We start from the raw sequence: 18,432 nt of genomic DNA on the forward strand, positions 1-18,432 counted from the left end.
GGCACCGTTGGATTGCCAGAGGTGGAGCAGTTTCTTGACCTCCTAGGTCACCCGATCTAACGTCGCTCGATTTTTTCTCGTGGGGACATGTAAAGTCTTTAGTCTACGAAACTCCAGTAGAATCAGAGCTAGACTTAATGGACGAATAAGAGCAGCATTTGAAATCATTCAAATGTGCGGCGTTTAAATCGGTGTATTGAGGTTGGAGGGAGACATTTTGAACAATTGTTGTAATAGTATCATATACAAAAGGTAAAAATAAATGCATCGGATCCTATTTAGGTAATTAATATTTTTTCTACATTTAAACGCGTCTTAGGGCCGTAGTGGCGTAGTGACACATTTCCGGACATAGGTTTTTATACTCAAATGGATTCTACTGTTGCACTGAACAATCCCTAGAAGTTTGATCCCATAGTTCTGAAACACCCTGTATAATAGAGCCAATATTTTTTCTCCCAAGTATACTCAACCACACGTTTAACACAAATCGTTCTCGAAACTCATTTTCTCTCATAATTGTAGGATTTTCTTGCCACCAATATTTTACCATAAATTCACACTATAATTCGTAAGAAAAAAGAGTACTAGAATGGAAATTATTGTTTGAATTAGAATAATGAAGAAACCAATTACAATAACTTAACCGTCTTAAATGATCCCTTTCGTATAAATTTTGGTGTATTTGATATGTGTAAAGGGTTTAAATTTATGTTTTCTTAAAATGCGCCGAGCTGTCTAATGGTTCACTCCAATTTTATTTTATATTTGTTTCAGAGAAATTGTTGCATCAACTTGAACAATTGCCAAGACACTGACTCTTTGTTTTAAGCTTCCAATAAACCGATGCTAATAAACGTTGGCGACAAATGAATAAACCTAAATTATGCATCCATAGAAATCCCGAAAATATTCCAAATCTACCCGTTGAAGTATATAGTTTTACATTTATATTTCCATTTAACATTTACAAACCCACAATTTCTAAACTAAAGTTGACCTGGTTTTGGTATTCAAACAGTTAAAATTTATAACTTAAAAAAAACAATTAGCACATCAGCATCAATTTTGTTTTTATATTAAGTTTGTCTTGTGACTTATATTTTTGTTTTATTCCTATATTCCTAATGTTAAGCTTTCAAGTGCTCCTAAAATACCACCTACAAGAATTTTCTTCAGTATGTACTCACTATTCAGGTTCATCTATTATTATTATTTTAGTACTTTTAGTGATCTATTGTCACCACATCTTTATGTAATGTAAATAAACATTAATATTTACATTAACATAATTTATTTCTATTGAGAACTTTTATGGGATCTCCTAGGATATTTTTTCTAAATAGTTTTCGCAGGTCTATCTTTATCTTGAAAGAATTAAACAAAAACAATATTTATATATAATGGTTTTATTTGTTTTGACTGTACAGCCGTTTGAGGGCATTATACATTTCAACAATGGCACACCATATACATATATCTGTAACACAAATAATGTCTATACAACAATTTTTTGTTTTGCATCTAATATATAGCTCTTTATTTTTTTTTTCTTAAACAGGAATTTTTACAGATCCTATAAATATATTATTTTCAATATAGAAAAGGGGACAATTTAAAGAAAATATAAATTATTTTAAATTGCACATCGACCAAAAATTATAACACAAATTGTTCTATTTATTATTATATTATTACTAGGGAGTTTGCGGGGAACTATACAAGCTTTGTTTCTTTTAGAGAAATAATATATTTTCCATAATTGTCCACATTTTTGGATGCAATTTCACCACACCCAAACATTTCAAGGCACTTACAAAATCATTGTCTAACTTTTCTATTCTTTTTTTTTGGAAAAGATTCCTCTTAGGTACCTTGGGTCTACAACAGGTAACAATTTTGTAAAACTAAGCATTGACAAAATACAATATATGTATAAAAAAAGAAAATACTGTCGACAAAAAATTTTAAATAATAAAAAGGGTATCACAGAATGCCAAACAACATATACTACTACATTTTAATATTATACGAAATTAATCACAAATAAGATATTATTAAAAATCAGTATTTTCCTTTTTGGCGTGGACGAGATGGGTACAGGGTGTCCTAAATGGGACACCCTGTACTGTCACTGACCAACACCACACACTAAATATTCATCTTAAAAACTATATAAGACATTCTGTATAATGTTACAAAATTAAAATATTACAAACTATACAAAATAAAACGCCGACGAATTTTGAAAAATTTACAAACATTATCTACAATTTGTTTTATTATTATTATTATTATTAACAAAAAAATATGAGTGAGGTATTTGTGTTATAATATATTATGCAGAGAAGTTGACACTTTAAGTTAGAATCTTTAGAAGCACAAAGCTTTTTGCTACAAAAAATATATATCAACTATTTTCGTTTTTTATGGGGAAATATGAAAAGACCACATCAAAGAAACCCCAACCAGAAGTACTGATGTGATCTATTCAACATTCAGTTTTTGCGACTATATCCAGTTTGAAAACCCCTGCTTTCGCAATATAGCCTGGTAAAATGGAGGGAAGTGTGCACTTTCCACATATACTTTACTGTATCACAGCCTAGAAGTCACATGGAAAAAATATGTTAACGTATTTTATATTTTGAACATAAGCCACTATAGTTTAAATTGAAGAAATATAATGTAGGTCCAAATGCTGAGGAAGGGTTTAAGACGTGACAGTTTTCTAATTTAGTAATTGGAAACTTTCACTTATGTGTCAAAAATTACAAGATTTGAAAAAACGGCCTAAAATACTTTTCTATGTCTCTTAGAGTAAACATCTATTTTTTTCAGTTTTTCTCTACAGTGCTCAATATGCGAGTTAAAAACCTGTTATTATTTGTTAAATATATTGAAAAATTGTATTTTCCAAATTTCCTATGGATAATTAATATAGATAATGAAAAATATTGTATCTGTGCCTGTGCTCTGTTGCCCCTGGAATTTTTTATTTAAATTTTATTGTCCAATATTCGAGGCTGGAAAAAAGCATTATCAAAATTTCTTTTCAATTTCAATACACCTTATGGTAAAAATAAATATTTTTCCATTAAGAAAATACCCTATATATGAGTGAGAAAATAATTTTAAATTAGTAAGGCCATAGTAATTCTGAAATAAAACATCAAATAAATACACTTTTTAATACTTTAGTTTCTCTTAAGTTTGCAACTACATTAAAGTAGGAAAACTATAAAAAATTTTCAAAAGCAGAAATCAAAAATTTTATTGAAAAACAAAACAAAAATTATTTATTTACGCAAATTCACGTTATATAGGATCATCAATATTTGAGAATCATTGCTGTAAATGTTTTAAAGATATACAGCGGAAAATTAAAAAAAAAAGTTGAAATAAAGTGTTTTAGCACATTTTCTGAAAATTTGCACTTTTCCATTTATTATTTGAAATGGCAGTAGAGGAATTTAAATATATAATAAGTGATTTGCTAAAAAAAATTAATAGGATTTAAAAAATGACAAATTTTCATTAGAAACTTAAATTAAGTTTTTAACCCATTAAGAGAAAATCTAAAAAAAGGGTGGCTGCTAAAGTATTAAAACTCATAACTTTTACCCAAGTTGTTTATGGTTTTTGGGATATAGAATGTTAATTTTTTTTAAAATTAATATCTTGATTTTCTTTTAAGTTTCTTTTAAATTTTAATATTAGTAAAATAAATTTCAAAGAATTTTAAGCTAATTTTATTAGACGTCTAAATTTTAATAGACGATATCTTCATTAGTTTTTAAGCAATGATCAAAATGTTTATATCTGACTAAATATGTATCTTTAAATTTCATACCTGATAAGGTTTTCCACCGAATTAAAAAAAAATCATAACAAAAATACTTTCTATATAAAGGTTAACAAATTTTAGAATCATATATACTCGCCGGCACAAAATTCCGCCACCCTGAAATATTGGCCAAGTTTGATGTTTTATAAATTTTTTATTTTTTATGAGATTCTCACGATTTTGCTATCAGTGTTTAGATACATTTGTTGTGATTTTTTAAAATCATTTTGTAAAGTAGCATTTTTCGATTAGGCTATATTACACAGGAGTAAAACAAACTGTTGTTTTTTCTCGTAATTTCAAAAGACCCTGTAGGAAAATTAAGGTGGATAATTCTGTTTACATACTGTTCCTTGTCTTTATCTTTGATGTATTCTAAACATTTCGATTTTTGATTCATTCCATTATCTCATTTCTGCTGCGAGCTGCAAATTTTTTATTAAAACGCTGATTTGAAGCTTATTTTTAGATAATTAATGTCAAGTTTTCGGTTAAAAACTATCGACGTTGGCTAAGGACGCAATTAATATGACATAAAGTTCGACAGTGTCACTATTATAATTTGTTGTGTGTCAATATGGTATTAACTCCAGCAGACGTGGGTAGAATTGTTGCGTTAATAGAGGATGGCCGTAGCAAAAGTTATGTCGCCCGTACTCTGAGATTTCCGCGGTCTACAGTTCGAGATGCCTGGAAGGAATAGGTATTTACAGACGGGAATATTTACTAGACAACAAGGCTCTGGCAGAAGGAGAATGGCCACTGCAGCTGATCATCACTTTGTCACCATTAGTTCTTTAAGAGATCGAAGAAGAAGCTGGACTGGACTTTATTCACGAAGGCCAGCAAGATGTCCACAATTACTTCCTCGGCATCGACAACACCGACTGAGGTTCGCAAGATCGCATTTTGAGTGGACTCTAGAACAGTGGGCAAACGTACTATTCACAGATGAATCCAGGGTTTGTTTAAGGACGCCGGATGGTCGTGAGCGGGTATACAGACGTAGAAATAAAAGATATGCTGACTGCACCATTTCACAACAAATCTCATATCGTGGCGGTTCAGTCATGATTTGGGCGGGTATTTCTACCGAAGCACGCACCAATCTTGTATTTATTGAAAATGGAGCTCTAACCATCCACCGTTACATTGAGGAAATCCTTCAAGAAGTTGTTGTCCCATTTGCTCCAATCATTGGGAACCAATTTACATTAATGCATGATAATGCTAGACCTCACGTTGCACATGTAGTGAGCGAATATCTGGATGAAGTTGGACTTCCAAGATTGGAATGGCCCGCATGTAGCCCGGATCTCAACCCAATAGAACATCTTTGGGATCAACTTAAAAGGGCCGTTCGTCGTCGTCCTGTACAACCACAAACCTTCCAAGACTTACGATTAGCGGTGATCGAAGAATATGAGGCTATTCCTCAAGAAAGAATAGGGAACCTTATTCATTCGATGCCGCGAAGACTGCAAGCTGTTATTGCTGCGAGAGGAGGAAGTACACGCTACTAAAATTGTTTTTTTTTATTAACTTTATGATATACCTATTGTTTGTTTCTCCTAATAAAAATACTGTTCAAATCAGCGTTTTAATAAAAAATTTGCAGCTCGCAGCAGAAATGAGATAATGGAATAAGTCAAAAATCGAAATGTTTAGAATACATCAAAGATTACAAGGAACAGTATGTAAACAGAATTATCCACCTTAATTTTCCTACAGGGTCTTTTGAAATTACGAGAAAAAACAACAGTTTGTTTTACTCCTGTATAATATAGCCTAATCGAAAAATGCTACTTTACAAAATGATTTTAAAAAATCACAACAAATGTAGCTAAAAACTGATGGCAAAATCGTGAAAATCTGATCAAAAATAAAAAATTTATAAAACTTGGCCAATATTTCAGGGTGGCAGAATTTTGTGCCGGCGAGTGTATATTGCAGTAAATTTTGATTTTGGTTTCAAAAATTAATTTAATTTATTACCGATTATAGCAATTTAAGCAAAGTATTTATGGTTAAATATTTCGAGATGAGAAAGTTTTTTTACAATAAATATTAATTTTTCAATTATAAATAAATATTTCCAGATAATAAGTGAACATTTCATAAGCTTCTTTTAAACAATTTTTTTGAATAGTTTTTTGGCACTTTTAGGCTATAAAACATATACATGTATTTATGTAACATATGTATACCTTGTATTTTATTGATTGAACTTTTTTCTGACAATTCCAAAACACAATTTTTATTATGTTAACATGGACATAAACAATTTCAATTTGAAAATATTTTTGTCATAGGTAATTCAAATTTTATCAATCATTGTAATGCATACTAGTTTATAAAAATCAAAGGGTCGTATCTAAAGAGCCATTTCTCTTAAATAATCACAGGCTAAAATACAAATGAGTCCATTTGGAAAATTCTACTTGAAATCTTCTAACTGAATCTTGAAAAAATGTTCAATATATTAGTGACTTTAAATTCATCAGTTCAGTCAGTGGGCACATCTAATGTTATTAAGATTAACTCGACTTCGGCATATGGACCATAAACTCTTCAAAATAACTTTTTAGTTTTCGAGAGAAAATCAATCAATCGCAGTAGCCGTCTGAGCAGATGCCACTGATGGTTGAACACGGACTGCTTTAATAAAACATGTACAGTAACACTGAGAAAAAAACACAGATCTTATCCAAGATTAATAATGTATAAAAGCAGTTCTTATCACACGATACTTGCCACTTGAGATCAAGGTGTATTAACACCCCTATCAAAACCCGGTCCTTTAAAAAAAAACTTAACATTACGATTTTTTTAGATATCACTCAAAGTAATACTCCTTCATTTACGCTCAGTATATTTACACAACTTTCGTTAAAGTGTTGGCAAAAAATTAACTTAAATAATTTGGGCAGTGTTTTATGAAATACTGCTCCTAATAGCATTGGAGATGTTTAATAATAAATAATTTTTTGCCGACACTTATAAACATTAATGCAACTTGCCCTACTTTCTTTTAAACTTAAAAAAGTATGATATTGTCATGAACGAATTTCATAAAGAAACGCAATTAGCACTGTTTCGATTGCACTTTTTTTGTTACTCTGGATATATTTGTTTATGGTTTAAAATATAATATATAAGAAGATGGATATTTTAATTACGATAAAATAAATAGCAATTTTACTACTTGTTTCTAGTTTTATTGTCATTTATAAACATTTCTACAAAGGGAGTTTTATTATTTTTTTGCTAATACTCAGATAGATTCAACTGATTTTTAGCAGCTAAACTCTAAAATACCCCATAAAAGAAAAAAATTAAACTATAAAATGATAACTAAAATATCCATATTTATCTAGAACTCTAATATAATTAAAAAGCAACATTTTATACACAAATTATTTACAACAAAAAAAAAGATGGCGGAGAACACTAAACATTTAACTCCAGCAGCAGAACCTTAACAACAACAACATTTAAAATATTACCATAACTTTTCAATGAAAAAAAATTTAAATATTTTAATTAATTATTTAAACCACCTTAATCCACTTTGGTTACGCGCCCCTCACCTCAATCTGCCATAAGAACAAATATGGTTAAACTAGTCATTAAACTTCCTCAAAACTATCACGTTAAACGATCATTCTATCCTACTTCTCCTCGCCAATTCCTCCTCTTCAATGGCATCGGGGGCGCTCCACCTTCTCTTTCTGCTTTCCGCGTCTAATTGTAGCGGTGTCATCTGCGCAGAGGCATAGTAACTCATCGTAGATGGTGGTACCATGTACTCGGGAGATTTTAAAGTTTTTGGAGGAGAATGCGAGAGCGGACGGTGGTTTTGAGGTGGAGTATGACTGGGAGGAGTCGGGTTCGGTTGGCTCGTGAAATGGTTGGTAAGAGGAAGAGAAGTGGAAGGGATGTGGTTTGAGCTGGTACTAGTGACGGTACTGGTAGAGGCGATCCTCGAGTACTGTCTACTAGACATCGCAGTTGTCGTCGCTGTTGTCATTATGGTGGTACTTCGGGAGGTGTTGCTGCTTGGCTGCGGTTCTCGAGGAGTTACTGAAACCATTACGTCTCCAACCTGTAAGAATTAAGGATATTATTTGGAATGGAAACTTGGCTTCATTTTGAAGAGTATTTTTAAAATGATTTATCATTAGATTCGTTATTTAGTTAGTTTTTTTTACGGTAGAATTTCGAAAGTCGAAACTGCAATTTTTACGCTAGTTTTCATCTTTTATTAGCTATTATCAAATTTTTCAAAATTATATGAAAACTATTAAAATATGTTTTTCAGTACTATTGTCATAAGGTTTGCATTAGTTTGGTTAGAGTTTGGTAAAAATAATTGATAATAAAAATTGAATTGTTTAATAAATAAGTGGAGGGAGACTGGAGGATTTTCAATTTACCTTAACTTACGACTCCACTGCAAGTATGGACTATTTCTTCACTAAAAATAATTGAAAAATAAATAACAAATCCTTAAAAAGTAACTCCTTAGGGTGGTTTTGCATTAATGTAAAAACCATAGATCACATATAACAGTAAAATATAAGAAAAATATACAGGGTGTTTCATAATTAGTGGGGCAAACTTAGAGGGGTTGTAAAGGGCCTCAAAATTGCGCCATAATCTCCTATCCGAAAATGATTAGATTTTGAGATACATGGTGATAAAATTTTGAGAAAGAATCTTATTTTTAACAATAACAATGGCAAAAATTCACTTTCTGGTACCGAATTCCACATTAGAAGCAATTAACTTCTTTCCTTATAATAAATATCGTAAATATTATCAAACAGATGAAATTAAAAATTTAAATTTTAGCGAAAAATAAATTTCGATCTATGGGTTTTATTTTTTTATGCGAAAACGTTATGTCGGAGAAAACAAAGCCGAAAGACGAAATTTACTTTAAATTAAATGAGAATTTAAAAAATATTTTTTATTTGAATAAAAAACAGTGGCGTACTAATTTTTTTAAGAGTTCACTAGGTTCTAAACCACATGGACGCCACTGGTAAAATAAAAAATTATGTATTAAAAAATAGTACCAGATGAACATTTAGAATAACCTTTTTAACTTTTATTTTTATTTTATTAAAAAACTATAGAGCTTCGTGCCCCTGTGCATCCTGACAGCAGCCGCCACTGCTGAACATTATTATGTAACAAAATTAATATTGTTTATCCCCAGATTTGGACGTTTTTAGATGATTGATAAATAACTCGCGATAGATATCTAAAAAATTATTTTAAAAAATCAATATTTAATTATTAGCAAACATGATTATCCTATGGGACTTAACAATCGTAAGGAATCAATATTAGAGAAAATTATGCCCTATATGTAATAGAACAAAAAATCACATTTTTTAATAATTACGATAAAAATTCAAATATAAGATGCGATTCTGATCATCACTGAAGTAGTCATCAGTAGAAATTGTAAGTATTAAAAATTACAAAATGTTTACATTTAACCCATTTGTAAAATCGGAAGAAAACTGACCAGAAAACAAACCAGAGGCAAAATTGAAGTATTAAATCGCAATAAAAAGACGATTCCGTTTATTTAAATAAAGGAAAAAATTATTATAAGGTGATTGTAAGAATCTTATACAATTTAATACGATATTATATCATCAAGTTTAAATCATTATCACGTAGGGTGGAAAAGGGAGTCATGAGAGATTATAACTTAGTTTAGTTATAATAACAGAGTTAAATCTATTGCGTTAAAAAACTTCCCTACTCTAGAAAAAAAAAATTAAAAGACTTTTTTGAACTCGTTTTTATTTCCGTTTTTTTTTGGTTCCGAATGTTTCCGATTCGGATAAATTTTAAATAATTCCGAACGTTTTAAATTTTTAAACGACATTTTAATAACTAATAATTTACGCAACTCTGCGATCTCAATAATCGACAGGAATTTGGCATCTTTTAATAAGAAGAACATTATTACAAAAGAAAATTATTATTAAAAGCTAAAATTAAACTAAATCTATAGTAGTGGAATTTCAAAATGCAAAGAAAACAGCTGCTGACAAAAAATGATTTTCGTTTAAAAGAAAATTGTCACTGAGTTATTGTCATTTTTTTTTTAACTATATATATTATTTATATTTATGTGATTCATTCGCTTATTACATATTTGTGAATTACATCTTGTCAAGCCAGAAAAACACTATTTTATACATTTTTATTTTTTGTTTAACATTTATTGGTTTAACATTATATTATTAAATTAACAAACTGCTTTAAAGTTTTAAAATTATTAAAACAGTTATAAAATGTTCCTTGCTTATCCAAAGATATTTAAAAAATACTATATATTTTTCGTCTTCTTTAGTTATTATCGCTTCTTAAATAAATTTATAATTACACAAAAAATACCCTTTATATGATTTATTTTCCATTGCATTTTACACGCTCTGATAAAAAAATGCAAGCCTTGTACGTTTAAATATTTAAAAGTCCGTATTGCAGCGCTTTAGCTCAGTAGCAAGCATTACGACCATTTATTTGCTCAGGTGAACAAACACAAACGGCCATGTGTGTGTTATTTTAACTTATAATAAAAAAGAATTCTTTCAACTTATTTTTTTTTTAATAGTAATGTCTCATCCAAAAGAAATTAATATTTATAACTGGATTTTCTCACTGAGACTGTAAATCTGATATGGGCCCGAAAACAATTTAGTTTTTATTTAAAATTCTTGTGCACCAGAGTGGCTAAATGTCAGACGATAAAAGTTACCTGAAGCCTATGCACTTTCAGCCCGTAAACTTGTAAGGTTCGGTCTGGGTTACAACTGGCCCACCCATGTCCCATCACGAAATAAGGGTGCTCAAGTGTTGAATCTATTTCTACCTGTAACAAAAGGAGATTATTTAGGATGAGTGAAATTAGACGGTTTGTTGAGGTGAAAAGTAAACAATGACTTTTAAAGAAAATGTGTTTTTAACGATAACAATTTTTCTCTCTGTTAATTTAGGATACAGTGTAAAAATTAAGAAATCATACAGCATTCGCCCATTGGTGCAGTTTTGGTATATTTGCTAATTCTCTTGGAAAGTCTTTACTTTTCCGATAGTATTTTCACGAAATCGTCAGAATATTCAATTCAATTTACTTTATTCATTAAATAGTTAACATACAAAAGAAATATTTTAACCTCTGGACGCACTTTCAATATAATATATAAACTTAAATCTTATAACTTTTTAATATTCCTAAACTTTAGGCTTGTAACTTTTATAGCCCTTTAATCTGAAAAAAATCATGTAAATCAACCGAAATACGTATATTATACTCTATTTCAGAAGTGTGTAGAGCAATAAAACCTCATTAGGTATGCAAAAGTGGTACCTGGTGATCCACCAATATTTTATGCCACTACCTTAGTTGGGTATTAGTTTCAATGTAAAATTCTTTCTTTTCGTTGATTGCAGGTAGTGCCACCCGTTATATAACAATTATATAACGCAAATTTAATTCAATGTCACAAACTGGATTTAAATAAAAAAAAGTTATAAAGCAAATGTATGAGAAAAAAGAACAGGGATTATATGAAGAACGGAGACAAATGAAGACAACATACAAAAACAATCTGTGTGCATGATTTGTTACGATTTATATTTTACTTTACATTTTTCCCTTTAAATGAAAAATATATGAAACGTCTGTGGGATCAGGTAATCATGTGTAAAAAGTAAGTGGGATTTTTAAGCAGAAAGCACTTGATTTCCCTCTTGAATTTCTTTTCATTAAAGCTTAAGCTTATGTTGAAAAGTAAAAACCCAAGATAACTGATGAATCGTTGGCACAGAAAGAAGTCGACATAAATGGAACTATGATGCTTTCTTGAAGAGAAAAACTGATTAAAAAAACTGGTTATGATTATCTAAACAATTACAAGAGAATGATCCATTTTTAAAGTATAAATTGATATGCAGTTGATATGTACAGTTCTTATATTTAAAATATTATTTCCAGAAAACAAAAGGTTTAGAACAGCATCTTGACAAGAAGACAGTTGTCTTAGGTTAGAATTATGTAAACTTCCTTCAAATGAATTTGAATATGGTTTTTGTAGAAATAATCTGATATTGTAAGGGTAAAAGTTAAAAAAAAATGTTTTTTAAGCAATATATGTTCTAAAAATGGGCTAAATAAAAAATATTAAATTCAAATTACAGGAATATAGAATTTTGAATTGACACGTTATAGACGATACTTATTTTTTATATGACTAGTTTAGTTTTGTTTAATTTTTTTCTCATTTCATATTTGATGAAATGGTTTCATGTTTTAAAATTTGAGTGTTAGACAGTTCCACAGGTACTCAATCCGAAACTGCATCAAAGAATATTCCCAGTAAGAGGCAGTTTTGGCAACCAACCTGAATATTTAAATCCATTAGTGAACATATTTAAGCAAATATTTCCTGTAATTTTTCAGGTAACAATATGTTCAGAAACCTGGCAAATTTGATATTTATATTTATCAGTTACCTTCGTTACCTATAACAGGCAACGGCGGAACGGCAGAATAGCAACAGAACATGTGACAATTCCAATAAAATGTTCAAGGAATATTCAAATTGCGGTTCAAAATTATTCCCAAAATATTATTACGAAAATGTAAATACCTTCATTATTTTTATAGTTTTTGTATTATTTTGCTCTTCTTTGAGGGCACCAATTTAGGTTATATTATTGTAAATCTTATTGCTTTGATTGTCAGTATTCTCTTGAAATTATTGGTCTCCATCGGCAAAAACAGCAAAGAAAATTCTATTCTAAATATTTCTAAATTATTCCATGGGTCTTTAAAAGGGCTCGCCTCTCGTGGCATTTTAATCAGTTTAATTAGTTTTGCTGTTTACCTTGAGAACAATTAGGCGACAGTCAACGCGAGTCAGGTTAGAGTTTTTGACGTTGTCAATAAAGGTGTGTTCCTGACATAAAAGAGTATTCCTAGACTAAGTGTCGGAGTGTGTTCCTGAATTTCGTTACAATATTCTTGGAATATTTACAGAAATTTAAATAGATTCAAGCAATGTTACGATTCAATTGAGGAGTACGTTTTCAAAACGAATTATGTCCATCAAATTTTTTTTTCAACAACAACAAAAAACGAATGTGTCTTGTTTCGGTTCATTTTAAACATGCATAGTAAAGTATTTTCATAGATCCTGGTCGATACTTCTGTAAATAGTTCTAATTGAAATCAAAACCAACAAACGCTGTGAGAAAAGGTCAATAAACAGTTGGACATAACGCTTTTAGATGCATTACTGTGGATATAATGCGTTTTGTTGTGGTCGATATGGTACATAATGCTCTATGTCGTAAACACTAAATAAGGAATAAAAAAGATAAAACTCAGCTGAGCAGTTTTTTCACTTAATATAAAATAAAACGGGTAAAACCAAGTTACGGTAAATAATTTTAATAGAAAAACTTCTTGCTTGGAAAAAAATCTAGCTTGAAGAAATTTTTAACATTTTTTTTATCTTGGTTAATTAAATGCACAAGTATATTATTATATGTATTTTTTCCTCAATCCTACAGAAACACTCATAACAACAACCAACACATTAATACATTAACAGCTAAGGTTTAATGAGTAACGATATTAAGTATCAGAAAAAATAAGATGATTTACACGATGTCGTCATGCGAATTTGCCGCCTCCTATTGGCCAAATATCGTAATGCGTTTTGATGTATTAGATCTCCCGGATATAATGCTATTTGAGTTAATAGCTGTATAGAAGAAGTGAAAATAAATCTAAAACTGAATTTTGTCCTCGAGTGGACAATATGCGCTTTGATAAATTGCTCCCCAATTGATATTAGAATATATCAAACTATTAGAGTATGCACACGATAATATTTTTAAGGCACTAACTTCCTTACCATATACTCATCGCATATCTTGTGTAATCGACCACTCCTTGTTTAAAAAACCAGACAGAAAGAGAGAGAGACAGAACAATGCCCTACGATCGTCCCCCATTTCTAATACAACTTAAAATATGTACCAGAACACCATGAACGACATCACCTAACCGATGATAGACCTTGGTCTCGCTCAAGGACAGCCACGTTCCGGTACAAAACGTGTCAGTACTTTCTGGTATACTGACGTATAGTCGCCCCTCGCCCTCCGGTACCTCGCGAGTATTCGTAGTAAGTACTACGAGTACGGTCGTGGGCACGCCACGGATTTTACAATGCATAACATGTGTGAGATGGGATAGAAGAAAAATGTGGTGGTACCCGAAGCGAGGGTTCAGGTTCCCTTTGTAAGACTTAAGAAGAATGAGTGGAAGTTTAATAATTGGCGTACGAAGTATAAGTCTAATGTAAAATATTTTGATGGTCTACAATGCTATTTTCATAGGGAAATATTTATTTTATAATTTTGGTGCAGGATGTCCAAGATTTTGATGGACTTGAATACTGTTTCCGTTTATTTAATTGACAGTGTCAATGGCAAACATTATTTTGGGGTTTACTTTTTCTATAAGAATTGTAAATTGTAGAAAATATGGTAAAACTATACTCTCAAAACTCAATGACGAGGGTGGTTGAATGCTAGAAAATGGCACGTCTCCAGCCTCAGAATTAACAGAATAAATAATCAGTCTTGCAGCAAAAAGGATCTTAAGGCCAGTTTGTACCATTTTCTATTAACCAAAATTTTTATTGCTTTGCTTAATTATCATATTTCTTTACTCTTTAAATATTTTAGTATAAACGGTGCATTAAAATAATTAATTAATCCATAGTGTCAATTACCCTTTCTTTTTTGTTCAGTATATTTTAGTGCAATTTTTTTATAGCTAAGTGAATACAAACTCAAGTTAAGATAAACAAGTTATCATACCTAATATTTCGTACTAAAATAAATTAAGTACTGAAATCTACAAAGCAATTGAATAATATTCTTATCATTTCTGAAATTTATTTTAATATGCATTGATGACTGATATGTAGTATACAAATATTACACTGAATGTACAAACATTTAATGTTAATATAATTTAATTGTATTATTGAGACTTTTACCTGAATTTATCTTATTCGGGGTTATCAAGTCTCTAATAATTCTGAACTACCGTCTGCAATCTGTTAGCTAAAATCATGCTTATATATAATATGAGGCTTATGATACAGCACAATGTTCCCTTCAAACTAAAAATTCGTTCAAACTAAAAAAAACAACAATTCGTTATTTTTCAAAATTAAATTCTAGCTTTACCAAATATTTTATATTTCAAAAAAGAAAATCAAACTAACTCATTTATTCTTAATTTCGATTCTTATAAAATCACAGTTTACTCATTATAAACAATTTTTTCTCATATAAAAAATTACTCAAGTAAATCAATATTATCTTCACCTTATTATTTAAAATTCAATTCTTCAACCGTTTTCAACGTATTCGTTTATTTTCCTCTGTATATAATAAATAATACATTAAATCTATCGGCTTTGTTTACTTTAGATTACTTTAAAACATCGAATTATCCTAAAAAAATATTCTGTTGTAATTGAAAATTTCAAGACTTCTCGTCTCTTTATTAATTTAAGAACTTGTTCTTGCTCTTCAGACGTTTTCCTTTTACAAAAAAAGAAAATTAAATTCTTTGTACGAAATATAGGTTTTTATATCGGAATTACATATAATCTTCTCAAAAAAGTCTCCTCGTTAGTGTAAAAGATAATGATGCGAAAAGTCGTCGTGTTTCTTTTTTTTTTCAGATATAAATTTATAAAAAAATTACCATTCCGGCGCCAGGTCGCTAAAATATTTGAATAAAACATTTTCTGAAAAACATTTGGCTTTAAATGATCGCCATACATTTCTATTAAATTCCTGAAAAACCAGTATATCTAACTGTTCGTTCGTGGCCAGTACCATTACGAAATAACCATTTTGATTCATGGTCATGTTTCTGTATCGGCGCCAGCGCAACATACCCAGATGACATGCTTATGCATATATCCTACATGTTTATTTGCATACAAAATTCATTTTATCATAATACATTTATACTGATAGTGGTGATATAACAGATTAGCCATAAGATATTATTTCTATTTGGCATAATCCAGTTTGCAAGAGAGCGCATTTAGAAGAATAGGGTCAATAGTTTTCTAAAATTTGGTACACTTTTTACTTTTTTTAATTTAAAAGTTATAGTGAAGCGAAGTAATTGAGACCTTACTCATCTGAACATTGTAGTATTGATGTTGTAATAGATTTTTAAACAACGAACGATCGTAATTATAAGTACAATTGTTCGTAGATTCAATGATTAACTTTCAACTAGATGTTTTCTGTATACTTACCAACCTCATATAGGCAGTTGTTGTAAAATATCCGTCTTTCAATTTAGAGTACCTTGCAATGTTTTTACCCATTTTTAAAAACAGCAATGAGCTACTAGAAATTTTATCAAAACCGAAAATACTAAAGCTAACTGTTGGAAACTAATTAAGTATAAAATAAATAAAGTCGACCATCAAGTAGAGAATTATACAGATAATGATCATTTTAATGGGTTCTTTACTAGTGTTGCAGAAAATATAATCAATTACGGTCAACATAGGTTGACTATAACTTAAACTTTCACACACTTTTCCATCCAAAGACCACGTTATTGAAATGCATTCAATTCACAAAAAATCCAATCCAACAGCATTGGATTATATATGAAATAATGGGAAAAAGCAGTAGTTACTTCTATCTAGATAACAACAAAAACAAACACATAGATCTAGATGGCATACTAATTATTAATTATTATTTGGAAGTAATGTTTTTCTCACGTAATCCATTCAATTACACACGCAAACTGTCACTTCAGTAAATTTATTTGCTATATATCAGAGTGAGAGAGAGATATATGACAAAAAATAGAGAGATTTTTTAATTTTTTCGGAGATATCGTTGGATAATAGTTCGATTACACTCTAGATCATTTGGAAATTATATTTTTTTCACGTAATTCATTCTTTTACATACGAAAATTGTCATTTCAGTAAACTTATTTGTCACATATCAGAGTAAGAGAGGGATAAAACAAGGGAACTTGATAAAATTATTAAAATTTTTTAAAATTTTTCATATATAATCATATTTAATATTTCTATTATTCTTGAGATCATCTGGAATTTTTGGTTCTAGTTTTATTCATAATTTAAGATGAATCTCTTGTATATCTACAGTCAAATACATTTTGTATTTCTTTTAAAATAATATATTGTATTTTTATATATTTCGACTTGAGAATTCAAGAGTGCGTATACCCAATTCTTCATCAAGGATATGATTTCAGGGTTTGCCAAACTTGGTTACAGGAGAGCAGTTGATGCATTAAATACCAACATTCACATAAAAGCTTCACCTGAAGTTTTCAACGATTCCTGAAAAAAACAGGATGATCTACAAAATATCTGCGAGACAGCGCAGTGAAGTGAAGATACTCAGGAATAATTAAAAGTACTCTTGGACGAATTAGCTCTAGGACTTAAAGAGCGTCATGTTATTACAAAATATATGGAACTATTCCAGTTTTGCCTGTCAAATTACTTTTGAGGCAATAGAGAAATGATCAAGTCACTCTAAAGGATTCAAGTTTATTCAGCAAAACTACATGATTTCCTTTGTTAAAATCTTTGGAGAAATCGGTATAAATAGAATGTACCAAACAACTTTTGCTTCCAAATGACCTGACAGATATGCACGATGATTACAATAAAAGGCACCCGGGAAATAAAGTCTGTTACGAAACCTACCGTAAAGAGATAGACAAGATGAATATTGGGTTTTATGAAATCGAAGCCGATAAGTGTGGTACTTGTAGTCAACTGGATCTTCAGAATGATGAGAATAGTCAGCTTAAAAAAGAAGAGCACATAGCAGAGGTAATTTTTATACCCTTTTACCGGCCTTTCACTATTACTTTTGCTTTTCTTTAACAAAAAACTCTTAAAAGTTCCTACAAAATATACATACAGTATCTGCAATTAAATATAATAAATTATTGTCCTCAATTTCAGATAATATTTTATTATTTTTGAGCAGCTGAATCTACCTAACCTACCAGCTAAATCTTTGAAGTTTTCTACCTATAATATTTCCGCCTTTTGTATTATTTCAATACAATTTTATGCATCAGATTTTAATTATAAAATAATTATTTTAATAACATAATATTAACGAGCAACAATTGTTATGGTTATTTTTCTTTAGTATCACCTACGTCGCTCCTTATAACAGAAAGATGCCAAGCAGTTCCTAGAAAATCCAGCCGTCAAGGTTTATGCCGTGGATATGCAAAAAGTATTTTTACTGCCAAGAATGTCCAAAATAAAAGACTCGTTTTTTACATCAAGACTTATTGTTTTTACTGAGACTTTTGCTTCATTAAAGAAAAATTATGACAAACATTTTGCCATTTTGTGGCACGAGGCGATTGCTGGAAGAAGAGGTGAAGATGTAGCCAGTGTTAGTTTCAGCCAATGTTTTAGGTTTTT

General features: G+C 30.1%; 1 protein-coding gene across 4 annotated transcripts in view; it reads right to left on the reverse strand.

The window, feature by feature from the left end:
- Nucleotides 1-1,391: 1,391 nt before the first annotated feature.
- The window catches only part of LOC126740010 (uncharacterized), a 160,514-nt gene continuing 143,473 nt past the window's right edge, over nt 1,392-18,432 (reverse strand). For all 4 annotated transcript variants that reach the window (XM_050445865.1, XM_050445864.1, XM_050445862.1 and 1 more), the window contains 2 exons: nt 10,635-10,748; nt 1,392-7,952 (listed from right to left, as the gene is read on the reverse strand). In XM_050445865.1, the coding sequence (XP_050301822.1) occupies nt 7,509-7,952; nt 10,635-10,748 (558 nt within the window). In that variant the 3' untranslated portion in view covers nt 1,392-7,508. The remainder of the gene's footprint in view (nt 7,953-10,634; nt 10,749-18,432) is intronic.

This window comes from Anthonomus grandis, chromosome 8 (genome assembly GCF_022605725.1).
Source record: "Anthonomus grandis grandis chromosome 8, icAntGran1.3, whole genome shotgun sequence".
In the NCBI taxonomy this organism is placed as follows: Eukaryota; Metazoa; Arthropoda; class Insecta; order Coleoptera; family Curculionidae; genus Anthonomus; species Anthonomus grandis.